Source organism: Lissotriton vulgaris, chromosome 8 (genome assembly GCF_964263255.1).
Source record: "Lissotriton vulgaris chromosome 8, aLisVul1.2, whole genome shotgun sequence".
In the NCBI taxonomy this organism is placed as follows: Eukaryota; Metazoa; Chordata; class Amphibia; order Caudata; family Salamandridae; genus Lissotriton; species Lissotriton vulgaris.
The window spans coordinates 843,737,163-843,764,609 of record NC_141696.1 but is presented as its reverse complement, the minus strand read 5'-3'; the positions used below and the strand labels follow the sequence as shown (position 1 = coordinate 843,764,609).

General features: G+C 41.1%; 1 protein-coding gene across 2 annotated transcripts in view; it reads right to left on the bottom strand.

Annotated features, from left to right (window-relative positions):
• Nucleotides 1–27,447, bottom strand: part of COL4A1 (collagen type IV alpha 1 chain) — a 515,832-nt gene that overhangs the window by 153,947 nt on the left and 334,438 nt on the right. For both annotated transcript variants that reach the window (XM_086934756.1, XM_086934755.1), the window contains exons 22-23: nt 15,403–15,495; nt 4,224–4,313 (exon numbers count right to left, since the gene is read on the bottom strand). In XM_086934756.1, coding sequence (XP_086790882.1) covers nt 4,224–4,313; nt 15,403–15,495 — 183 coding nt within the window. The remainder of the gene's footprint in view (nt 1–4,223; nt 4,314–15,402; nt 15,496–27,447) is intronic.

Here is a 27,447-nt window from a genome sequence, read left to right as displayed (position 1 = left end):
GAACCTTACCTCCTTCAAAGACAAGTGAAGGTAAGGGGTGAGGTCGAGCTCCTCAACCTGGTCCTCTACGCCAATATGGTTATCTTCACTAACAGCTGGGTTCTTGTTAAGAGACATAGTTAAAAAACTTCAAACCCCTCTTACCCCTAGCTGAAGTGACATTTTATTTTTCTAAAATTCTAAAGGAACTTAACCAAGGCCCTAACAAGACTTTTAGTAATTTTGCAAAAATGCCACTTTGAAAAAATCTGAATTCTAAAGACAATTTAAGAGTTCTGTTGTGTGATCAGGTGGTAACCAAGTTAGTCCAACAAATGCAAAGTTGTGTATCCCACAGCTGACTCCAATGTAGGAGGCTGGCTCTGTATATACTACACCAAAGTAAGGTATAGTGTGCACAGAGTCCAATGGAACCCCAAAGGTAGGCAGAGGTAAAAGTTGATAGCACCTTACACTATATTTGTGGTAGTGTGGTCGAGCAATAAGGCTGTATCAGAGGGCATGGTGTAGTGTGTGTGAAAGGTAGGACATGTACTGGTCTGTGTGAGGCATGTCCTGATAGTACAATACAGTGCATTTCGTTTTCCACTATTGAAAGGCTATCTGTCCCATAGGATTGTATGGGAGGTACTTAGTAACATCTTACAAGTATAACTTTCCATTGGGACATGATGAGTGAAAGGAGTTTAACATGCCTGAACTCAGAATTTAATAAATACATCTTTTTAGTAAATATGTTTTTTAAATTGTACAGAGACTCACAAGAGAACAAAGGGAAATTTGGTATAAATATTGGGGCCCAGACCCCAGAATTTTAAAACTCTTTTGGACCAAGGAGCTTGCCGAGAAGAAGAGCTGGAGAAACTGTGAGGAGGAACTACCACTTTGCTGTGTGCTTTGCTGTGTTAGCCTGCAGTGGCTGCTTCTGTCTTGAGCAGAGAAAGGACTGGACTGAACTTTCTGCAACTTCTTTGTTTGAGTTTCTCCAAGGGCTTGAGGTAGAGCTTTCCCCTATTCAAGAAGTCTCAGGAACAGCAAAGACTTCAAGTTCATCTGCTTCCAGCACTTGAAACTGTGTGTGTGTTTGTGCTGCAACAGAAGAAAAAGCATACCAACGCCGTCAAAGACGCTGCTGGTTTCATGTCCTGAAGGTACCGCATAGGGCACCACATCACCTGGACTCACCAAAGCCCGATGCCGTCACCGAGCCTCTGCTTGCACTGTGACCTGTGGGCATCGCACTTCACACTGCCTTGCTTCAGACTGCCGCCCGGATATCCCCTAACGACGATGTTCCACGCTGACATCAATGCTAACAACCATGCCGACATCGACGCTGCTGCTTGCACCATGGTCGAGGACACCGCTGGTCAATTACACAACGCACCACCCTCATCCCGCACTGCAGCCTTTGCCTACCGACACCAGCGTCACCGACTACAGTTTGTCAGCCAACGACAGCACTTCAGCAATGATGAGATCACTGTTTGCACCGTAACCTTCCAGCACCTCAATGATCACTGCATCACTTCGCACCGCAGCCCAGGTCTCACCAAAGCTGCTGGATGAACATCACCAAGCCGCTGCCTGCACCGCGACCTGAGGGCACCGCACGCCACACCATTGCACGTCGCACTTCAGCTCTGAATCCTGCTGACCCCGGCGCTCATGACTTTAACCGCGAGGAGTTTAATCTGCAATGTATGAGACTACAAAGGGCCATACGACGACTCCTGCACCGACCTCTGGAACTAACACCTGCCAATGCTGCCTCTTCTGAGCTCACCGCGAGGTCCCCAATGCCCTGCATTTCTAAAGGTACTGTTTTGCGGGTCTTCCCAACACCGTCGCTGTCCAGCGACGGCGCAGTAAGCCAGAACTATTTGTATTTGTATTTCATGATGCTGTGATAGCCCTGATCAGAGCTTTCAACTTCAAGGAGCTGTATTTTAAGTCTATTTTTGCTTATAAAATATTGGATCTTTTTCTAAAACTGGTGTGGTGTCCTTTTGTAGTGTTTTCACTGCATTACTGTTTGTTATGTGCAAATGCTTTACACACTGACTCTGAGATAAGCCTGACTACTCATGCAAAGCTATCAGGGGGGGCAGAACAAGTTTTTTTTTAGATGTTTATCCCCCTTATCCTGTCTAGGAAGGGTCCATACTTGAACAGGGTAACAACCTGCCAACTAGAGACCCATGTTTCTAACAGCCAGCTGCTTGTAAGACCCTAGATACTAACAATGATACTAACAAGTAAGATCATAGAGGCTGCCATTATAGCAATTCACACAATGAGGGGATATTCTGTATTGTTTTTTGGAAACATGCCTTGAAGCATATTTTTATTTGCATCATTTGCACTTTATAAATAATAAAATTAATTAAAATGAATAGTTGAGAAAATAAATATAAACACCGGGAACATCAAATTGTTAGCTACATTAGGATACACTAATAAGAGAATTGTTTAAACAATGTTATACGTATCAATAATTTCATCGACAAAGCTTGAAGGTAAAGAGGAAGAAGTCAATAACAGCTAAAAAGAAAATGATCCACTAGAAGGATTGTGAATGTAAGCCAAATCAGTGACTTCATGGCAGAAACCAGAGACGCATCCCTGGATAAGGCAAATGGCAATTTCAGAAAGCAGGGGACATGAGATTTAAATACTCAAGTGTTGACCTGAAAGCATCAGGTGCTCACTAGATAGCTAGTAGAGAAAAACAATTGACATTGAGATGGGTAGCAGTGGTCTTCTACAATAGGGCAGTGAGGGGAACCAGTTGTTTACCATTGGCTCCAGATGACAGCCTTGCAATTTGCCATGGAATGAGGATTCCCTCTGGGATATTGGTCAATGTAGCATGTCCCAATTTCTTTTGTCAAACTTCAAAGCTACTGTTTAGAAAGAGGAATGGCCTATTTCCCAGAGCTTTTATATAGGAGAGTGTATATTTCTCCAGACTTAGGTCAGATTTACTCATGGTTTCCATAAGTATTTCCTAAACTAAAAAACATTTCACAAAATGATTGATTTGTCAATCAGGCCTGAATATCCAGGTGTAACATATAAAAAAGACAACAGTAAGGGCTTTATTACGAGTCTGGCGGTCTATCTCACGTCGGCCCAACAGTGGCAGGACAGCCACCGCAGCACATGAGGTCCTACTGCCGTATTATAAGTTTGGAGGTCTGACGACCATTTGACCATCGCAACCACCAGGGAATCGAGTTCCCTGGTGGTAGTGCTGCAGTCAGGGACTCAGATTATGTCAGCGGTGCTGCTGTGGCACCGCCATGCATATTTTGGGTTTCCCGAACGCCAGCCTTACATGGCGGTCAGCACCGCCATTTGAAAGCTGGTACTGGTGAAACGATGGGGGCCCTACAGGGTCCTCTTGTCGCATGCAGGTAGGTGCATGCAGGTGGGCACATGATGAGCCCCCCTGTGGCAGTTCCAGGGTGGGCAGTATTAAAGGCTCATTGAGCCTTTTTACGGCTTCGCCCTGCTGTCAGCCCACCAGATAATGATTTGTATCATAATCTTTCGGGCAGGCAGCATTCGGGTTTGGCAGTATGGGAGTGGGGCAGTGGTGAACCTCCCAGCTCCCTCACCGCCAAACTCGTAATGAGGCCCTAAGACACAAATGTACACAGTAAAAACTTTGAGAATCAGTTCTGAAGCCTACAGCGCCAGTTGATTACGTACATCAAAACTGATGAGGAGAGTGGGGTGTTGTTGATAATAAGCAGCATGCTGGCATTAAGTTTGTGAGGCACTAAGTCTATTCAGGGTGATTATTACATTGAGGTGTTCTGAAACAAATGAATAGTAGTAGAAAGAGGGCATGTGCAGGCATGTGGTACTAAATGAGGCAGATGCAATAAAGATGTAATTTCAGATGATGGGAAGAATGCCTGGGCCCAACCCCAACATATCAAGACAAGCTTTAATCTTTTAGAAGTGTCCCTCCGTGATAATAAGATGCCATAAAAAGTAGTCTTTTCCATTCTAACACGTAGTTCTAAAGCTAAAAGGATAATTGCTTGTGAGTCATTTCAGTAGATGCAGCATATACAAGAACGCGGATTCAGTAAATAGGAGTGCGACCGTGCATCACAAAATACACTTTCCTTGTGTTTTTGAACTGCCAAATCAAACTAAATCAAATAGATTTGAACAAATGGCTACAAACCCCCCTGTCCGCTTGTTACCTTTTTCTCCCTGAGGCCCTTGCGGACCAGGAAGTCCAGGAAATCCAGTTCCAGTAGATTGACACGTGGTGCAACTATCTCCTTTGGTCCCTGCAAACAACAGACCAAACGTCAAATAAAAATATTGGTATTAGTTACAGCAAAAAGACCCATCATACAATAGAGGACTAAATATCCAAAAAGTACGAGTGCAGCTCATGCTCATTTGTTTCTTTCACAAAGCAAACCAAAAACAAAAACAATGCATTTGTAAGCAAAAAAAAGGAAATATTTTACAAAACACTCACAAAGCATTAAGGACGGCACAACAAGACTGCAGTAAAACAACAATTTTAAAGTCTAGATTAAAAAAAATTAGAACACCAAACACCACCTGGAACTACTACTCTAAGACTGGATCAACATTTTTTTTTAAAAATACTGGCAGTTGGTTGCCTGCATTCCAGATTCAGTTGCACTGTGACATTGACATTGTGTGCAATAGGACATGAAGCAGACAGGCAAAATTGACCTGTATGTCTTCCTATGTTTGATGAGATTATGGGGATGAGGACTATTAGCCGCATTGCTCGCATGCGTTCAGACATTAGAGGGTTGTTAAGGAGGCCCTGTAATGCTCTAGAGAAAAGCCACTATCGCTTAATTCACAACATCTCTGAAATAACATGATATTGGAATTTCAGGTTTATAACATCTGTGTTGATTCGAATAACGAATAAAATGTGGGATGGAATTCAATCTAAACATGAGTTTCAAGCACATGTGTTCATGATCTGCAAGTCTCAACGAACCAAGTAGACCGTGAGTCTGTAGATCCAGAAAAAATAATTGAATTCTGATATTTCACTTTGCATATTTATGGTGTGAAAGTATTGCTTTCTCAATTTTTAAAATGTCTGGGGCAATTGGTTTTTTTAATACATATGTTATCATTTGTCAGCTGGCTTGGCAATTTAATTGTACTTCTCTTTAGAATTTCTTTAAAAACACGCACACACACAGATAACATACAGGGTGCTTCCATATCTGAGCCAAACTTGAATAGCATAACATGTGTTAATTTGTTGAAGTGGTACGAAGGACAGAGGCTAGTGTAGTGGCTAGGGCTTGGGGTAGTATTAATAAGATGCTGCTGAAAACAAGTGCATTGTGGGGTATTCCCTACAATTGATGGGCTTCTCAGAGTGTTAAATCTCAAAGTGCACTATATCAAAGGAAATATTTCCTTTATAACATTTCTGGTTTGTATACTGAGAGGTTTTCATGACCATATCTTAGCTCAGGGTTTGACCTAGGACTTTGATATATAAATAATACCCATCAACTTGAAGAACAATCTCACTGTGTGAGGAGGGGGGCGGGGCCTTGAGGGGGCAGGGCCTCGTGCCGAGAAGTACCGAAGAGGCACTTTTGAACCCATCCCCATCCCAAGCACCCTCCTCCCAAATAAAAAAGCTGGTGTTTACTGTTTTCACACCCCTTAATGGCGTCAGCAGTTTAAAGCCTCGGTGAAAGAGCTGCAAAATCACTATTTACAGTGGTCTTCAGCTGTTTTCCCAGCCACAGTGTGATATTGGCTCCTCACCTGGAGACCGTGTGATGGGAACCGATATTGTGTGTCACAAGGTGGCACCATGTGAGTTGGCAGGTATGCCTACAGCTTATACAATGTCACAAATGCTTGCTGGGTTTATATCCTATCCTGCATTCCATCGGAATTCAATGGCTTTTTAATGATGCTCGGTCCAATAATTAGCCTCCTTGTGCCTTTTCTGATGATGTGATCTCCGAATTGAGAATTGGCCCTACAGAGAGCTAAAGTAAAAAAGTAATTATTCCCTAACTGCCCTGATGTGACACCCTAATTTCTTAATCTACTTTCTGTGGATTTGCTGCTCACAGGTAGGGTCTGAGACCTTCCATTGACCTCGGAGAGAGGACTCAGAAATTCGCTACTCTGCATTTCCTGCTTTAATTTACAGGCAGCACTCCCTGTTTATCAATTGTTATTCTTAAGGCCTTGACAGGTGAAACAGTGTCCATTAAAAAGTCAGAGTTACCAGCAGCAATAGGTCTGTTGATGGTATCAATAACTATGTTTGAGATTGGGCAATAAATAACCCCAAAAATTTTAATGTTTTGCTGGCAGAGATATATTTTCCCCTTCCCATGAGGCTTCTTTTTTCTCACCACCAGTAATTACAATTTGACCAGGGAAATGCCCGAAAAACACCAACATGTGTTCAGTGCAGGAACACCGATTCAGCATTTTATTTATGGAATAAGAGGTATTTACTACACCAGGTAATTCCCTCATCCTGGGGTAGTGGTATCCAACGTAAATACCTCATTCCGATGCAGCTTAATCATAATAGTCTTACATAGTCAAAATATGCTGCTTTGTTTATATCTCCGGGCAGTATGTACTTTCACGCTGCCTTGCCATATGGCAGTTGTTTCATGATCCTAATAAACAAATTGAGTTAAATTCCAGGAGACCATCAAGATTACCCAGAACTGGCCCGTAAGTTCTGAACAGCGCAAAAAGAAGTAAACATTGTGCAAATGCACATAATAAAACGTAAAAGGGGTCACATACTTAGGTAAAAGGATATTTTTAGGTACTAGATGTTCTTCTCTATTTTCCACTTATGTGAGTGTACAAGATGACTGGGCTGTTAAATGAAAGCTCAGGGCCATACCATAGCATCTTACTTTGACATTGTAGTGGCGGGTGAAGTAGTGGATGCAATGTTATTGTACTTTAATGTTACCGACCTCGATACAATGTCATAAAACAATTACCCTATGAGTTTCTGACAAAGGACCGCATTTCATGCATTTACTCAGTGATTTACCAGTGGAGTGGGATGTAACACTTTTGAAACCAGGGGCCTCATTTATGAAAAGTGACGCATCGCTGCGTGAAAATAGCGATGCGTCACTTTTCACTGCGCACTCCTTGCGACACCAATGATGCGTCATATTTAATGTATGACGCATCATGTCGCAAGGACTTACAGACACGTCAGTATTTGTGACGTATCTGTAAGTGCAAAAGTGACGCATTGCTGGAGTGTGTCTCAAAAGTGATGCAACTCCAGCAATGCGTCCTTTCACATGGGGAAAGCCCCATGTGAAAGGGCTTGCGTCAGTCTTACGCCTGCTGTGAGGCAGGCGCAAGATTTTGACGCAACAGCATCCTAAAAGTGACGCAGTGAAATCTCATAGATTTCACTGCGTCATTATTACGAGGCTTTTTGCGGGGGAACGCCCCCTCTGCATACATTATACCTGACGCAGGTATAATGTGGCGCAGGGGTTTAAAAAGTGACGCATCTACCTAGATGCGTCACTTTTTAAATATGGGGCAACAAGGCGCATTTTTTACGCCGCTGGTGCGTCACAAAAAGTGACGCACCGGCGGCGCAAAACTGACGCAAGGTCTCATAAATAAGGGCCCAGAGGTGCAATTGGGCCATTTACACAGAGCATCAGAAATTCCCTTTTTTGATCCAGGCTATTGTAATCTTTAGGTCCTCCATCGTTGAGATGGGAATGTTTACTTTGCTGTATAGGGGAGAAGCTTCCATTGGTCCAGCAGGGGACGTGGCACAGGGGTCCTGAGGGGCCCAATGAAATCTGATTTTTGCCTCATTTTACAGTTCAGATAGTGGCCAGAGGGGCCGATTTCTTTCCTTGAACTATGGCCCTTTACACACTGGCTACTATGCAACTGCTGCCCTACATCCCAGACATTATAAGTGCTATAAAAGGTTATCCCAGAACTGCTGTTTAGCTTAGTGCTTTTATGTGTGACCCTTTGATGAGCAATTTGTAGCTGTATACACAAATTATGGGTTGTGAAGTTAAAGAGAAAAATTGAAGTATCGAGACTCTTATCACCTTGTAATTTGCAAACATCTAAATATTGTGACCAGTTCAGTAATTTGTTAATCCTCTTGTCTTTTTACAAGCCCTGATTAAAAATATGTGCAATATACCAAAAGTATCAAGAGTAAAGTAAAAAGTTAAGAAGGTAGCACACAACGTGCATAAAAACAAGCCACATACCAGGAGACAACTGCAGCAGAAAACAAAAATATACAGAAATCTATGAAGGTAAAAAGATGACTTATAAAGATACAAAAAGACATAGTGCACACATTAGGCATAGTTAAATTATGAGGCGAACAAAAGAAATATCAAATGTTAAAGGCTTATTAGGCACTCACACATAATTAGCCTAGTGTTGGATGTGACAGACTGAAGCTAAATAATGGAGAGTGGTATCAAATAAGAGACACAAAAGTTCTGAGCACAAGGAATTAGCCATTCAGAGATAGTGGATAAAGGTATAGTGGGGCATATTACCAAGGGTGGCCGTTTTCGGCCGCTAAGCGAGGATAATTCCATGGCCCTATTACCAAGCTGTCGCTACCACCAGTTAGCGACAGCTTGTATGCGATAGCGAGCGGTTTGGGGCCCGCTTTGCATGTCAGCGATATCTATCGCTAATGACATGCAAAGTGAGCGTATCCAACCCGTTAGCGACTGACAGCAGTCGCTTAAATTGCTATCGCCTATTACCAAGAAAGGCGAAGCAATGGAAATATTTGCGTTAAGCGCGAATATCGCCAAACGCTAACACCTGCAAATAACAGTTCTTAGCCATGTTATCCAATGGGAGGTGGATAACATGGCTAACAGCATTTGCACGTTAATGCGTGAACACCGCTGGTTTTCCAGCGATATTCACGCTAACGCCTGCAATATTATCGCTTTTGAGATAAACGTTGGTAATAGGACGTTATCTCAGCAATAATATTGGACGAAGCGCGGCGTTAAAAAAAACTAACGCTAAGCTCAGTTAGCGATAACTATCGCTAACTGTTCGTAATATGCCCCAGTAATCTGCCAAACATTGTAAATGGCGCTGTTGTTGGTGTTTTTAGATGATTTGTTATTTATTGAAATTGCAGGGTACCTGCCACTATTACTATAAAGGTATGCGGTCAAGACAATATCACCAAATCCTGGATGAACATTTTGATCTCCAACATCTCAAAATTATTTTTCCCCTAGATTAAATAACCTAAAATCCACAGTTTTTTGGTATTTGAAGTCATTGAATAAAATGTTTTTCATTGTGAACTTTATGTTTGCCGATGTAATTATTCTTGATCTATTTGGTAAACCATTCCACCAAATTGATATTTTAGTGCAATCCATAAAAATTTGACTGAATCAGAATTGAGAATTTCAGCCTCTCTAGTAGTTGGTATGGTCGTATAACTTCAGTCTATACTTCTCAATAGGGGTCAGATATCCCCTCAGAATAATCTTTTGTTGTATAAATGGAATTTGCAGGCTCATAGCTTGTTTTTGCAGTTTAATTAAGATAGCATTCTTTTTCTTCAAATGCAAATTTGAGATCAACTTCCCAATTTAAATTCCAATGAAAAGTTTGCATATTTTTGAGGCTGAAAAATATGAGACTTGCCAAATTGGGGTTAATCCTTGGCTTTCACAATATTATCAATTTAAGGATCTGGTATGATAATTTTAGACAAAATGTGGTGTAACCCGTTTCTTGAATGTACATTATTTTCCATAAACTGTACTCATCGATGTTGTCTTTGACAATCAGTTATTGCACATCCAAAATCACAGTGAAGACTTTTGCAACATTATATTTTCATTGTTCCAGAGCTTCAGATAGTAAACTTTACACTTTCATTTACACTAACATTCTTCGCCATATTTGTAATTGAAGTTTATTTTCATATTGAGAACTGGGAGATTATTGAATGTTTCGAGCTTAGTAAAAGAAAATATGTAAAGGTGTTCTGAAGCCAATCTTTCCAGGTTTACCCATTTCATAGTTTGGTTCAGAGATTGGAGCAAACTATTGTTAAATCTGATAGCAAATTTGAGAGCTAAATGGTATTGTTCTAAGTTAGGAAGATAAAACTGCTATTTCTACATGAGGTTTGTGTTTTGGTTAAATCTTCTGGTGTAGAATATGGTCCACCCCAGAGCTGCTGCGTTATTCAGCAGCCTTACAAGATATCATCAGGGTGAATAGATTTAGCCAAATTCCATGGCTGAGTGATATGAAGAGCTTGTTGGCTGCCCTAGACCTCGGGGTTGCTGGTCTCATTTCATGACAACCCCTAAACCATCTAAGGCTGCCATGAAGAAACAATATTGGGCTCTGCTGGCAAGCAGGGAGGAGCAAAAGGTTATGGGCACATTAACTTGGGACTTCTTACATTTCAAATTGATAAATTGTTTAGAGAAATTCTGGGACCCGATTACTATCCCACTTGACAGGAAATTGCACAATCAATTCCGAGTGTGGTCACTTCTTCTCAGGTCGTTTACTATAAAATGGGTGGGATCTGAGTCCACCCTGTACCCCGTTTGTAGTACCCATGACAAGACTATACCACAAGTTTTGTTTGTATACCTGGCCCTGCCCAGCCCTGTTGGCACATATTTGTAGACAGCTGAGTACCTCTAGCCATTCTGTTGCCCTGAGGCTATTGAAAACAGACCTCTATCCACTGCTTTTGTGTGGGGTAGCTACGTTTTTGGGGCTGATATGGTTGATTAAACAATCTGCGATCAAATGATTAGGTTCTAGTGTTCACTTATGGGCTTTTTGGATCATTTGTATGACCCCCCTATTTTTAATCATTACTTTCTACATGTGATGTTTTAGTATTTTAATCCATGCTGCTATTGTGTCGTTTTAATATAACAAGATATTTTACTGTGGTTTAGTACTTATGTTATTTGTATTTGTTAGATTTTATAGAATTTTTATTGCCTTGGCCGAAATAAAGTTCTTTTGAATGATTAGTGGAGGTTTCCAGTTTAGCAAAACAAAATATGTGCAGTCTTTCCAAGTCTACCCATTTCATTGTTGGGTTCAGAGATTGGAGCAAACTAGTGTAGAATCCGATAGCACATTTTAGAGCTAAATTGTATTGTTCTAAGGTAGGAAGTTAAAACTGCTATTTCTACATGAAAGTTGTAGTTAATTTGCAGTTTTGTGTTTAGGTGACCAAATATAATGGTTTCCAGATGGTATTAACTTACATTTTACTTTCTACTCAAATGTTTTGTAAATATAATTCTTGGCAGAATATCCAATTTCAGAACATTTATCCTGGCCCATAAACCTAGATGTTCTCATCTTTGTAGTTCTAGTGATGTGTTTTTACTTATCTTCTCAAGATTAAATTCAGAGCCTTCTCTGTGTCACCTCTGAGGAGCATGGCCTAGATATTTGCTGTTTGTATTACGTTTTAAAAGGCCACTCTTCCTAAAATCTTCCATTGATCAATCTTGAGATCAATCTCACATTTGACTTTGTCTAGTAATTTGTGTTACCATAGAATGACCCAAAGATTTCTATGTGGCTGAATAATGCGGATATTGATTATAAAAAGACACAATTAGTAACATATTATCAACAAATATTTGAAATGTAGCAATAATTTGAAACCCATTATGCTATCACTAGATCTTATAGCTATTGCTAGGGGCTCAAAGGCTATTTCAAATTAACATGAGAGATAGTGGCTATCCCTGTTTTGTTCCTTGGTGAAATTTCACTTTCTGCAAAAGTTAACAATTTACACTGAACCTAGTATTGTTCATTCATGTTATGCAGCTATGTAACATCAGTGACAAAAGCTCACTGTTTTCAAGTTTCAATTTAAAAAGGCCATTATGCACAATCAATAGTCTTCACTACAGATAGGTCTAAGAAAAAATGATTGCCCATTTTGTTACATATACATTACATAATGTTCCTCACTAATATTACGCTGCCTGTGACCTTTCTGCCTTTTATAAATCTTAACATCTAAAAATCTAATATGAGTGCACCGAATCTGTGGGTCCATGTTTAGTCAGAATGTATCATTTATAGTATATTTACTTCATACTTAGCTATTGCTACTTCCTTTTCAATAGGTTATTTATTCCCTACTAGGCATGGGCGAATTTTGCGAATCTGGCGTTCGCGAATTTTGCGAATTTGCGAACTCGCAATCCGCAAAATCCGCGAATTCTCGCGAATTTGCGGATTTTTTCTGTGTGTTCGCAAGGATTTCTGCCAGTTCGCAAGGATTTCTGACAGTTCGCGAGGGTTTAGTAACAGTTCGCAATTGCGAACTTACATGTCGGCTCGCAACGTTCACGATTATGTTGTTTCTACGTCTGGTTCATCATCACAGGTTCCCAGCACCCTCTGTTTCACCCCTGCCACTCTCTGTTTCACCCATGCCACCCTCTGGTACATCAATGCCTTATGCCACCCTCTGGTTCATCATCACTGTAGATTATGGGGGGAAAAAGCAAGCACATCTGCCTGCTTCAACTGACATGAATTAATTTGGGGTTGATTTATTAATGTGTCACTGTTTTAAAATTCCAGTCTGGCACCTGCTTCCTTATCTGTAATTTGCTTTCTGTTGCAGTGCAATTTTTTTTTCACTACCTTTGTGGCCTAATTGTAGCTATTCTATGAGCCTGCTGTGAGGGTCAGAGCAGGGTCATACAATTGTTGCAACTAGCAACTGAACTCTGGAGGGGCCCTTGTCAGGAAGCACTACAGGGAACGGTTACTAATGATGAGTTTGAACTTTTGAACCTGCTTTCACTTTTGCAAAACTCGTTTTTTCTCTACAACAGCATTACAGCAACTGTAATGCCCAACCAAGCTTATATGAGAAAGTTGATTTCTAATCCAAAAGTTATCCAAAGAAAATCAAAAGGCCTCAAATCCAAAAAAGTGCAGGCAAATGTCAACCTGAGGAGTTATTCTGATAAAAATCATCATTTTCAGAAGGTCTATGCTGCTTGCTAGTAGATTTCTTGTGCAGAATTGCAATTTTTGTAATTTCGCGAGCGCGAGATTGTTGCTGCCCGCCGCACCTACATGTTCGCAATTGCGAACTTACACCGCAAAGAAAAAGAATCCGCTGCGTGCGAATTTGCGGATTTTGAGGGAAATTCGCGAATCTCGCGGATTGCGAATTTACCGAAAATCCGCAAAATCCACGAGCGCAACGGATTTTCCACCCATGCTTATTACCTACTTGAATTCTTCTTCTTCATTCTGTGCTTTATTACAAACTTAAGGTTTTCGTAATTATTGTATTTTTAATTCATATATTTTGAGGAAACATCCCAACAGAAGGTATCTGAAACTTTCCTGGTCTGATATTGTGTTTTTAATACCCATTGATACTTCTGTGAATGCAAGCATTACATATATTGTTAAATGTTTCTTGAATTCTCCATTTTGTAATGTACTCAAAATATTTCTATTAATTAAGTTTTTTTCCCAGGAAATTATGAAGTGTCATGTGCAATGAAACATGATCAAAGAGAATTATTTTGTTTATTTTTTACAATGAATATTTTATTATTTGCCATATGTCTGAAACCAACAGTTCTATTTATTCTGCCGTATGTTTTGCAAATACATAATTTGTAGTGAAAGCCTATACCCCTGAGGCCATGAGTCAGTGAGCCCCAATGATTTACAAGTGTTATATACTTTTTCTGTCATTGTTCACTGTATCAGATACATTTGATCTCATGTCATTTAAACTCAACTCCGACAAAACAGAAGTACTTATCTTCAGGAATAACACCTCCGTTTGGGACCACAGCTGGTGGGCAGCTGAACTCCGCCCAGCGCCCACACCGACAGACCATGTAATCAACCTTAGCATCATCCTCGAATTTCAACTGACCGTGAAAATGATAAGTAAATGCAGTCACGACCTCTTACTTGCACACCGTCCGTATGCTTTGCAGCAATCTTCTGGTGGATCCTAATCAACACCAAGAAGGTCGTCATACGGGCCCTCGTCACCAGCCTCTCTACACCGGAATTTCCATCCTGCTCCTCAAAAGACTCCAGACCATACAGAACACCGCAGCCAGACTCATCCTTGACCTCCCCAAATGTACCAGCATCACCCCTCACCTCAGAAACCACCACTGGCTCTCCATCCACAAGAGATGCCAATTCAACATCCTCACACATGCATACAGACATCTACACAACCAAGGGCCTTCCTACATCAACCATTGACTGGACTTCCACCTGCCCGCAAGACACCTGTGTTTCACCTCACTCACCCTCGCACACCCCCCCCCCGCATCCGTCACAGCTGCATGGACAACCGCTCCTTCTCCTACATTGCTGCTAAGACCTGGAGCAACCTGCCTCTCCACCTCTGAACAGCACCCCCGGCAGACTTCAGATAGAAACTCAAGACCTGTTTTCGACTAAGACACAGCAGCGGCAGTGCCCAGATACCCCACGAGGGTGACAGTACTGCGCTATACAAATCCTGATTGGTTGATTGATTGATTGATTGATTGATTGATTGATTGATTGATTGATTGATTTTTGAAAAGCGGTAGAAGGCAAGAATAATATTTCTTCAAATTTGAGACATTTATTATTAAGGTAAAATCAGTGGTATGAAATAGGTGAGAATAATGAGCACATACGAGAAAGAGAAAGAGAGTGAGTAAACACACCTTCAAACAAACAACAAAGATCTTCTTTCAAACTCTGAGTCTAATTCATGAAGGTAGGCTTAAGCCTAAGTCTAAGTTCACTACCTTTTGGAATTCACAAAAGTAAGTTACTGTTAGTAACTTTACTACTAGTACCTTGACTACTAGTAAAGCTACTACTAGTAAGATTACTAGTAGTGAAGTTACTAGTAGTAACTTACCTTTGTTAATACCAAAAAGTAGTAAACTTAAACTAAGTCTAAGTCTAAGTTTACCTTTGTGAATCGGGCCTTGTGTGTGAAGAATTATAAAGCAAACCAAGAAAATTAGCCAAGAGCAGATATCTTAATCTTAATCAAGAGTGCTAGTAGTTGTGACCTTCCATTGCCTTGAATCTGTTTGCCGCTTGGCCCCATTAGATATTTGAAATGAATAGTTTGGTGCTGATGTGGGTTTTTTCATGCAAAGCACTAAAAACGATATCAGTTTCAGAAACATGGTGCCAAATATTAAAACGGGCACAGGAGTTGGAAAGTCAGAAAGAGTCTGTGTAAGCATGGCTGCTCTAATGACGAGCTTTCCCCAGTCATAATTCTACTTGAATTGAATTCACATGTAGTACCTTTCTCGCCACTTTCTCCTTGAAAGCCTTGCTGTCCCTGTTGCCCTGGGAGGCCTCTCTCACCAGGTTCGCCGGGTCTGCATTCGATTCCATCTATAGTTTGGAAAGCAAATAAACAATGATGTCACACAACGGTGCTTCACAGAGTATAGAAAATATGTGTTGGGTAAAATGGCCTGTAAGAGTCCATAGGATGCTGATAAGTTGTGGAAAAACACACAAACTCCTAGCCGAGTACACAGCAAACGTCTTCACGTAAAAGATGACCAGGAGTCTTATGAGTTCTTTGTGATAATGAATAGAAGGCAGATGGTTTTTTTGTATTTATTTATCATTGGACCACAAAATTAAGGGGCATATTATCAAGAATGGGCGTTATATTATCGCCGCTTTTAGCGGCAGGAAACTGCTGATAAAGCGGCGATAATGGGCTTGATAATATGCTCTATGAATTCCAATCGAAGCCCATGGTAGATGTAAAGACATCTAACATGGGCTTTGATTGGAATTCATAGAGCATATTATCAAGCCCATTATCGCTGCTTTATCGGTAGTTTCCTGCCGATAAAAGCGGCGATAATGTAACGCCCATTCTTGAAAATATGCCCCCAAGACTCTTGGTTGATTCGAGGTTACAAATGTAACACTGCACAATCAACAGATTACTTTTTGATGACTTTCATGTGTACTGTAAAGAAAGGTACATTGCAGTTTAAGACACATTTTCTAACTGAAATGTAATGTTCTTGGTTTCTTAGAGAAACCATCATTTCTTAGATTCATGACCCGAGGCAGACTTACAGTACTCATGCAACAGTGGTTGTGCTCCCTGCAGGGATCTAAGTAGAGCATATCTGTCATGGCTTCGATAGCAATTTCCTGCCTGTAAATGATAGTCATGCTCAATGCTACCTTCATATCTTCCATTTACTCATAATGCATACTGCCAGAAAAAAAACTGTTTGCTCTGATACTTCAAGCCTGAGTTAATGGCCCAACTACTTACCAGCAATCTTCATAGCAACAACAGCCTTTCCTCATCATGAATATTATAGAAATGAAGTGTGTCCGCCTATCTAGCCACCAGGCCCACGAAGCACCAACAGCTGAAGAGCTGAAATATGCTTGTGCATGCACCTGAGCGTAAGTAAAAAAAACATGCTAGCAAATGTGTGCATGCGTGTGACAGTGTGTAATTGTGTGTGCAAGATCATGTGTATGTGTGAGCATCTGTGTGTGTTGCATGATACAAGTGAGAGGAGTACATGAGAATGAGTGATAGTGAGTGACAGCGAGTGTGTGGGTTTAATTGTAAGTGTGAATGAGTGGGTCAAACTAAGTGAAAATAAGTGAGAATGAGAGTGAGTGAGAATGAGTGAGTGAGGTGTTGGTGAGGGTGATAGTGAGAATGAATGAGTAAAAATAAGTGAGGGACAGTGAGGGAGTGTAAGAATGAGTAAGTCCAGAGTTATGCCGGAGAGCCACACCTACAGATAGCCGTAGGTGACCACGCACACCTGTGGAAATGGCGACGCACCTCGGCAATACCAGCGTGTGCTGATGTCTGTGCTTGTGGACATCGCGGTTTTGGCGGTTTGGTGAAGAAAGTGCTGCGGGATACGGAGTCAGTGAGAAAGCACAGGAGAAGCGTTTTTGGCAGGATTAAATCACAGAAAGCAGAGCAGCTTCTCGACGGCTTCTAGACTCTGCTTGACAAGGAGTGAGCCTGGACTGTGCTTTGGATGCAGGCGCCGTGGGAGGAGACACGGGACACCTGAGTTTGCGAGGAGTCAGCGGAAGAGAAATATTCAGAAAGGAGAGCAAGGTTAGGAGAGGCAACGAGTGGCAAGGACGTTGGCAGGACGGAGCCTACATGGTGGTGGATTAAGGGGAAGAGAAATATAACAGACTGAGCAGTAGCAATAAGATATATATTTTTTTCTCTCTTTTTTGTTTTGTCAAGGAAAGCCCTTACTGAAAGTAGCTTCACTGCTCTACTTCTTAATTTTTTGGTGCCCCCTTGGCTGGAGCTACTATGGGGCGACACAATAAGCAGAATCATCTAACATCCACAGTTGAAACAGCCACTGGCCTAAAAGCTAAGACGCGCTTGCCTCAGGCACAGAACAAAGTTTCGTCGGTGGGGGGAGGCAGAGCAGGACTGTTGAGGAGTCGTCCTGAACATAATTCCAGCTTTGAGAGCTCGGAAGAAGAACCAGCATCAGAACCAGCAGCAGAGCCTCATGAGACACTCCAGAGAGTTAGAACCTCCCCATCAGTATCCACTAGAGGGCCGGGTGACACTGGTAGCCGGGTAGTGGATAAGGCAGGAACACCCGAAAGTGGTAAAAAGGAGGAGAAGAGTGATCTTTGACGTCACCGAGAAGTATCCCGGGTCTCTGTATTCTAAGACAGGTGAACCCGAAGACATTGGGCGTGCCCCTGGCGCCGCTGGGTTCTGACCCGGTTCTTCAGAAGAGTATGAAGGAGTTTCCTCTTTTTGTGAAAAAATCAGCACAACCTATCCCTCCTCAGTCTAATCCATCTCAGACTGCAGTCATTGTTCTTGCCTCCCCCCGCCAGCTTCCATTGGACTTAAGTTCATCGGCCTCGCCTGGCACTTCCACTGTGCTTCCAGCCCTCCCGCTTGCCCAAAACCTTCTAGTCTCGCCCTGAACCTCAACTCTCCTGTTGCAAGAATTGACTTCCAACTTTCTGGATTCTGTCCCTCCGCAGACTCAGCATTGCTACCATCTGTTCAGCCGTTGCAGTCAAGGCAGGACTAGATTTTGAGTGGCAGCAACCCAACACTTCCCCGGGGCCTCAGGAACAGCAAAAATAGCAAAAAGTTCATACTCAGAAGTTGAAGGCCCTTAAAACACCGCAATGACTCACAACCAGGATCAGGAAGTGATTGATACTATACAATTCCCAGCCTCAGGTCCTGTTTCAGAATCTCTAGAGACTCTAATAGATGATCTGGCAGCAATTGCAACTACTAAACAGTTGGATATTAAAACACTGCTTAACCTCATTCTTGAGGAAATTAGAGACATGAAGCGGTCACAGGAGAATGAAATTGCTTCTCTTCATTCAAGATTAGGCAAAATAGAGGATGCAGTGGCATGTCTTCCGGTTAAAATACAGGAAGCAGAGACTAGGATCTCTCAGTTGGAGGATCAGATGTCCGGACTGCTTATAAAAGTACGTGAAGTAACCAAGGATAGAAATTTGTTAGAAAATAAACTGGAGGAGCTGGAAAACCACTCACGCCGTTCAAACCTGTGCATAGTGGGAGTACCAGAGAGGGTGTATGGTGCTCAAGTACCACAATGGGTGGAGTCCTTTATTAAGGAAAAAGTTCTTCCTGAGTTTAGTGGATATTTGACAATTACCAGGGCCCATAGAGTTCCTTTCCATCCTTTGCCAAGTTCGAGTGGCCCACATACAATCTTGGTTAATTTCTCAGACTCTCAGATAAAGGAGAAGATCCTTGCCAAGGCCATAGAACAAAAGCAATTCCCAGTGAATGGGACTTCTAACTGTAGATTTTTTCCAGACATGTCTGCTGCTGCGGCCCGGAGGCGTAAGAAATTTATCAAACCCCTTTTTTTGTTCAAGGCACAAGGTGCGCAGGTATCAATTGCCCAACAGTCTAAACTATGTGCGCTTCTCAAGGGGAAATTCCACATGTTTGCTAATATAGAGGATGCCCAGGATCTTCTCAAGGAGATTTCAGGGCCTCAATAAGTTGGTAGACTGATGTTTGATTTTTCTCTCGATGGACGGTTTGAAAGGTTTTCCTTTTTTAAGAATTTGGCTGGTATGAAAATACGAATCAATTAGGAATCAATGAATGTATTACTGTTTATTTGTTTCCTTTAGCCAGATTGTTTGCAATATATATATATATACCACGGGGGATGGTCAGCCTGGGTGCAGATCCATGGCACCCTTTAAAGTAGCTGAGGGGGGTAAGAGAAGGTGTGTGTGGAGAGTGTGGGGGTACACCTCTTGTGGGGGATGGTTTGAGAGGGTAGGGGGAGGGTCAGGGGGGGTTAAAAATATTAGCAGCAAAAGGAGCAGTAGCAGGGGCATTGGAGCAAAAGCTTTCAAGAAATTGGCTAAGTACGTTTATAGCTGCAGTTTTTTTTCTTTTTTGATGTCTGTATGTTTGAAAATAAGGATAAAGAATGGTCAATAGGTGTCGCACTATATCTATCAATGTTAATGGGATTTTAAAAAAGTCCAAATATGGAGTGTTATTAAGGTGCTTTGTATCCTGCTCGCCACAGGTAGTTTTTTTTCAAGAAACCCACTTGAAGACAAATTTTCCTAAACTATATCTTCCTAGGTGTTTCTCTCATGTGTTTTGGCCTCTGCCGGGCTAGCTAAAAGAGGCGTAGCTATATATTTTTGCCATAGTCTTCCTTGGGAATTTGGGCAAATTATGAGAGTTCTGCTTGGGCGATGGCTTTGGGTTGAGGCCAAACTGAATGGGATGATTTTAAATTTATAAACTATTATGGCCCGATAATTAATGACACTGCACCGTTACTTAGGATCACCGAGCTACTTAGAGGGTCCCCGGGAAAAATAGTTTTAGGTGGGGATTCCAATTTCTTTCAAGATTTTAAAAAAGACACCTCAAATAAGAATAAAAAAGAGCTGAAACCCCAAACAAAGGAAGTCTTGGAAGCCCTAAAGCTGGAACATCAATTTGTAGATCAATGGGATAAATGCAACCCGACCACTGCAAAATTTACGTGCTATTCTAACCAATTCCACATGGGCTCGCAGATTGATTTTTTTCTTATTTCACGATCCCTGAAGGTTTTAGATACCACCATAGGGATTAATCCCTTCTCAGATCGTTCCTTAATAACAGTTGAGTTTGTGATCGAAGGGGGTGGAAAGGCTCAATCCAGGTGGCAGATGGATCGTCTACTCCTCCAAGATCTCAATTTGGTAGCTCAAACAAAAGAATGGATATTAGAGTTCTTTAACCTACATGAAGGTACTGCAGTAATCTTCTCAGTTTGGAAAGGGTTTAAAGCAGCCATTAGAAGCCAGATGATTGCACGTGCAGCTGCACAGAAGAGAGAGAGGTTTGATAAGCTCAACCAACTTCAACAGGATGTGTCTAATGCTATAAACTTCAGAGACATCACACCTCAGGGGAGTAAAGATGCAGCTTTGCAATTAGAAAGGGCGAAGGCAGCTGTAAAATAATTTTTGAAATTGAGGAAATCAATAGCTCAAAAACCTATCAACAAAGAGTATATGAGGAGAACCACATGGTGGGAAAAATGCTAGCAGGGCAAACAAAAACTAAACAAGAGAAAGCCTTAATAGCAGAGATTATCGATCTCAAGACGCAAAACATTGTTAGAGATAAAGATGATATAGCTCAAGTATTCATGGATCACTACTCTCAGCTATATTCAACAAAATATGAGGTAGGGACAGATCTCATCTCTAAATATTTTGATGAAGTTAATCTTCCTGTCTTACCCAACCCATTAGCTGATCAACTGGAGAGGAAAATTTTAGCTGTAGAAAATTTAGATACAGTGAAATTAATTGCCGGGGCAAAAGCGTGTGGTGCAGATGGGCTCCCAATTAAATTTTATAAAACTTTTGCTAAAGAATTGACTCCTTTTTTGGTTAAATTATGTAATGCTGTCAGATTGGGAGGATTGGTTCCTTTGAGCTTTAAAGAGTCCATTATTATTAGTTATATTAAAAAGGGGAAAAATTAGAAGGACGTCAATTCATGTAGGCCGATCAGCCTTCTTAACGCTGATTTTAAGATTTTAATGAAAATATGAGCCCAGCATTTCTCCCTGATTGCCCAGGCATTAATTCACTCTGATCAGTCAGGCTTTGTGACAGGAAGGTCTATGTCTTCAAATACCGGGTTTCTAATACAGACTCTAGACTTTGTTTCTAATAATAAAATTCCAACTTTAATTTCAATGGTCGATGTCGAAAAGGCTTTCGACCTGGTAAATTGGGATGCACTATTCATCAGTATGCAAAAATGTGGCTTTCCGGCTCAGATAATTAATATGTTGAAAAATATTTACAAGGATGCTCAAGCAAGGGTGGTAGTTAATGCCAATTCAATAGGGGCAATTAATATCAATCGTGGTACCAGGCAAGGCTGCCCAACATCCCTCATCCTGTTTACTTTTTTTATTGAGCCGCTAGTGGTAAGAATACGTGGAAATCATGAAATTAAGCCACCCATAGCAGGAATGGCAAAAATTAAATTATTCACAGATGATATTATTTTATATCTATATCCTGACAAATTAAATCTTGATCAAGCATTACATGAAAGTATCGGTTTGAGCTGATTGGTTGATATAAAATGAATCAAAATAAAACGAGGTTCTGGTAATTAATTCGGATTGTAACTTTCTACCTTTAAATTTAAGATCACAAGCTTTAAAAAAAGAACCAATCAGATACCTGGGTATTTATGTCTCTAATCAGCTCGAACAATTATTTAGCTTGAATTATTTAACAATGCAAAATAAAATTGAAACTTTGCTGGAGAGATGGACTCTTTTACCATTGACTTTGATTGGCCCGGGTTGCACTTATTAAAATGTCGATACTTCCTTTATTGGTTTTTCTTTTTATAAATGTACAGTTAAAGATGAATTCCTATTATTTTAGAGAGATTGAGTCCATGATCAGGGATTTTGTCTGGAATAAGAAAGGTTTGAGGGAGAAATTGAGTACATTACAGTTGGGAACTATACAAACCGAATATACGTACTCATTATATGGCAGCTATCATGGATCTCACAGCACGTTTACTGGAGCCCAATGGACTGGTTGATATGTTTTTTAATGAAAAAATGATACAAGAGGCAGGTTCACAAGTTCCGATTTTTTTTAAAACAGTGAAATTGCCAAAAAAGATCAGGTATAAGACTATCCGTGATTGTTCATATAGATTACAGTCCTTTTTTAAACAGGAAGGCGTGGTGGCTTGTACTACTTGAAAGTAGAGGAGTGCAAGATCTTGGGGCTTCAAATTCATTCGAATAAACTCAACAACTGGAGAGACTCTGGTTTTGGTGATTTGGGTTCTTTTTTTACATCACAGAAACTTATTACCTAGCAAGAGGTTCTGGTTAGGTCTGATAATAAATTAAAAGCAGGATTTATAGAATTTCTGCAGATTATAAACTTTATAAATAAATAAAATTTATCGGCAGGTGTAATATCAATGCCTTCGGCTACTGCCCTGTATAAAGTGAAATTAAAAGGAGTGGGGAATCTGTACAATTCTCTGAGAAAGGGTGAAGAATCTCCTTTGGTCGATGAAATTCTGGCTAAAATATCTCAGGAAACCAATTGCTCCTTCTCGAGGCAGGAATGGGAGCGGATCGCCCAGTTAGGTGGTAAGTAGGCATGGGCGGAAAATCCGTTCCGCTCGCGGATTTTGCGGATTTTCGGGAAATTCGCAATCCGCGAGATTCGCGAATCTCCCGCAAAATCCGCAAATCCGCGAGCAGCGGATTTTGCTCGCACTGCTCTCACTGTTCGCGTGAGTTCGCGGCTTCCCAGTACAACTTCGCGCCCCGCGAATAAGTGCTAAATTGCAGAAATACGATCTTAGCAAAACTGAAACTACTTACCAGGTTCAAAAGTTCAGGCTCATCATTAGTAGCCATTTCCTGTAGTGCTTCCTGAGGGGCCCCTCCAGAGTTCAGTTGCCAGTTGCAACTATTATGTGACCCTGCTCTGAACCTCAGAATAGTTACACATATGCCACAAAGGTCCTGAATTACAGCTAAGGGAGACAAGCAGGAGCCAGGCTGGAAGTTAAAATCCATTAATCAGCCCCTAATTCATTATTGTCAGTTGGGGCAGGGCAGGTGTTGTAACTAATTTTGCAACAATGAAAGCTCTTAGCAAGTGCAAAAGATCACTAATCAGGGCGCACTAAGGAAGCAGGTGCCAGCTAAAAAAATATTCTGTGACACATTAATCAGCCCCAAATTAATTCAGGTCACTTGAGGCAGGGAAGGTGTGCTTTGCTTTGCCGAAAATAATGTACACTGGACAACCAGAGGGTGTGGTGATGAAACAGAGGGTGGCATGGGTGGGCCAGAGGGTGGCATGAGTAGTCAGAGAGTGGCAGTGGTGACAGAGAGTGGCAGTGATGAAGAAGAGTGTCCCAAACAGGCTGGACACGTAGAAACAACAAGTTCGCAAAACTTGCGACCCGACAGGTAAGTTCGCAAATTGCGAAATTGTAAAAACCCTCGCGAACTGGCAGAAACACGGGCGAACACAAAAAAAAATTCCGCAAATTCGCGGGAATTCGCGGATTTTGCGGATTGCGAGTTCGCAAATCCGCAAAATTCGCGAACGCGAGATTCGCAAAATTCGCCCATGCTTAGTGGTAAGGCTCTTAGAGCGGCCAATTTAAAGAGGATGTCTTTTCTATCCCGCTGGTTGGCCTATCTTACTCCTAAAGCTTTAAATAAACGTTCTCCGGGAGTAGAAAATAAATGCTTTAGATGTCAGCTGCATGAGGGGGGTGATTGGCTTCATATTTTTTACACATGCCCAAAACTTGAGATTTTTTGGCGCAAAATGTTTTCTTCAATAAGCCAGGCTATAAATAAGGTATTTAAACCTGAAGCTGAGAGTGCCCTTTTTGGCATCTCAAGAAAGAGAACTGATTTGTCACGTGCAGCAGAAATCTATATAGCAATCTGTACTTTAGTCGCCCGTTCTCTAATCCTCCAAAATTGGAAATCAGAGGAGGTACCATCTTATTTTAAATGGGAAAATAAAATGAGACAGACAAAAAAATTTGAAGAGGCTTAGGCCAAAAGAGATGGGGCAACGCAAAAATTCACCAAAAACTGGAAATGTTTTAATAGTAGTCAACCCACTACCGCCTCATAGCACTTTAATGAGTAATACCTTATTAATACAAGAAGTGCAGGATAGGTTCGGCAACACTTCTTTGTGGGCAGGTCTATTGTCCGAGTACAAGGTTTTCAAATTAAGGGGAAAATATATTTAGGATATTTAGCACTTTAGCACATGACACTTAATTAATATAAATAGTCTAGGCCAGGCATGTCAACACTTCTCTTGTGCAGGGATCTTGCTTAAGTAGCTTGGGCTAGATTATTATATTTTGCACTGCCTGCACTTTATTATTGAAACTGTGACTGGAAAATGATTGCACTTGGCACTTTCGTGTTACGTATTTATTTTTTGCTTTGTACCAACTTGTATATGGATGATTATTGCTGAATGTTATGAATTATTCGATTTTACTAGAGTTCGCTCACTGTTTATAATGATTCCTGGAGTATTGTTCACTGTATAAATGTTTTTATTGCCATCTGCTCTGCTCAATAAAAAAAATAAAAAAATGAGTAAGTCCATGTAAGTGATCATAAGCGAGCAATGTGTGTGTTACACTTGTGAGTTTGAATCCGGCCATGGCATCTTCGAGGTAATTCTTGCCTTACAGAGACACCCATGCAAATGCTGGCCCAGATCTAAGAGGACGGTTATAGCATATTAGGCATCTCTGCAAAAAATGCAAGCCGTGGCATACTTTAGGTTAATATTTGGCATATGAAGCACTCATGGCAAATCTTCTGGCATTGGCATACTGGAGGTTATTTTTAGCATAAATTTTGCATTTGGCAAAAATTTGGCAGTGGCACACTAGGGGTAAATCTTGGTGTATGGGGTAAGCTCAACATAAGAGTGGCATGGTACATTGGAGGCAATTCTTGACTTAAGGGACACTGCAACACTTTGGAGGAAGTTGTCATCCTTCTGGGTGTCAACCTCTACCCCCTGCTTGTCTCGAAGGAACAATGGAAAAATATGAGAGATCTGTACAGCAACTCAGATGCCTGCCTGGAATAATAAAGAGAAGAAGGAATGCCTTGCTGGAACCCCAGGCCTGCACCCCAAGAGAACTGTACTCGTTAGGACTGCAAAAACACAAAACCTTAAGATAGGGTCAGAGGCAATATTTAAAGACCAACCTGGATACCTTGCCCCAATTAACAATACTCACATACCTAGAGAATCCAAGGTTCTACAACAATATTCTGTATACTGTAGAATCTGAAGGAAAAACAACACTGAGAACACGTTGTGTTTATGCTTGCAGACACCTTCAGATACATGGTGATTGCAAAGGAAGGATTGTACACACCATATAAGAGGTGACTTGGTTGTATCGTTGCCAACCATTTCTAATGTACTAGTATTGACATAACTCTTTTTTACATTGAATTTTGTTTTGACACTATTGCAGTAGCAAACATTGGGTGGGTCCTGACGAAGGCACTGGACAGAACGGTGTCTGAGCGTGCCGAAACATGTTGACCACTTTATTATCTTAGACAGCTATCTGGTAAAACTGTCTTTTTGCACTGTTTTTAATTTGAATTGCGAGACATAATAATAAATATGGGGTCTCTCGCAACTAAATTTTAACTTCACTTATCACCTACGCACTGCACTTAGTTCCCATACACTCAACTACTCTCATCAGGTAGGAGTTTAAATAGCTATACTAAAACATCCTCGGGCTCCCCATCACTATGATAGGGTTATAGCCATTAGGGTCACTAGCGTGACTGTAAAGAGGAGACCCAGATGATGAAGCATGTCACCACGTTGGTGAGTAATGGGAATCCGGAAATGTATTGAATATTTTTCCTTTCTTTTTGCGGCGACTATCTCAGTGTTGTTTTTCCTTCAGATTCTACGGTATTTGGAATATTGTTGTAGACCCTTGGATACTCATTAGGACTGCACCTGCTGCACACTTTAGAACTACAACCCTAAGGACTTTGCCTTGTTTAAAAGGATTAAGGAGGGACTCCCTGAAAGAAGAAGGACTGCCCTGCTGGAACCCTGGCCTGTACCCAAAGGACTGCACTCTGGATGACTGCATCTGCTGCACACTTGGAACTACAGCGCTAAGGACTTTGTCTTGCTTCAAAAGTGGAAGGAGTGAACTCCCTGACATAAACCGGTTACAAGAGCTCCACCTGTGTATTCTCCACCAAAATGAACCAATACGGATTGCATCTAGTGGGCTTTTAAGGATTTGTAACTGAAAGTAGAGAGAGCCAGGCACTGCTTATTAGTAAATTTCAGTGGAAAGGTAAAAGGTTTGTAGGTGCTCTCAGGTGTCGCCCATCACTCTGGGCGAGTGTGAATAGATCGAAATAAGTGTGGCCAATGAATCATTGGATACATCCCTGAGGCACTCAATATGATATTGTTCAAAAACAATTAAATGAACAGTCTTAATTCTTTATCCATATGGTTCTTTTTATTTCTTTGTTATTCCATCATTGGTATTGTTTTCATATCCATATGACGTGATATTTCCAAATAAGTCTTTCACTTTCACAAATGAGACATTTTATAATCCGCTCCAATGCATTTCGGGCCACCGCCCTTCATCGGGGAGCATATTGAATGATGTTTCAAATCTTCCCGGGCGCCGGAGATGAAAACAATACCAATGATGGAATAACAAAGAAATAAAAAGAACCATATGGATAAAGAATTAAGACTGTTCATTTAATTGTTTTTGAACAATATCATATTGAGTGCCTCAGGGATGTATCCAATGATTCATTGGCCACACTTATTTCGATCTTTTAAGGATTTGGACATGGTCCATTGCGGGCAATTTATTTATTTATTTATTTATTTTGAAAGTTTTATATAGCGCGAACAAGATCTTTGCAGATATCAGAGCGCTTTACAAAGCCGGGAATACCAACAAGAGAGTGAAATTAAACATAATAAGTGGGAAGGGTAGGTACGTGAGGGATGGTGTTTCTACATTTAAGGGCTTTGGATTTGGTTCAACTGAAGCTGCACGCTTACTTGGTTAAAAAGACAGGCTTGTAATGCTGAGCACCACGTGTTCTTGTGGACAGTCCTCAATGACTGAATCAAGCCTGGTATCATAGAATTGTGCAATTAAAAGTTGTTAGATACATTTCCATGCCG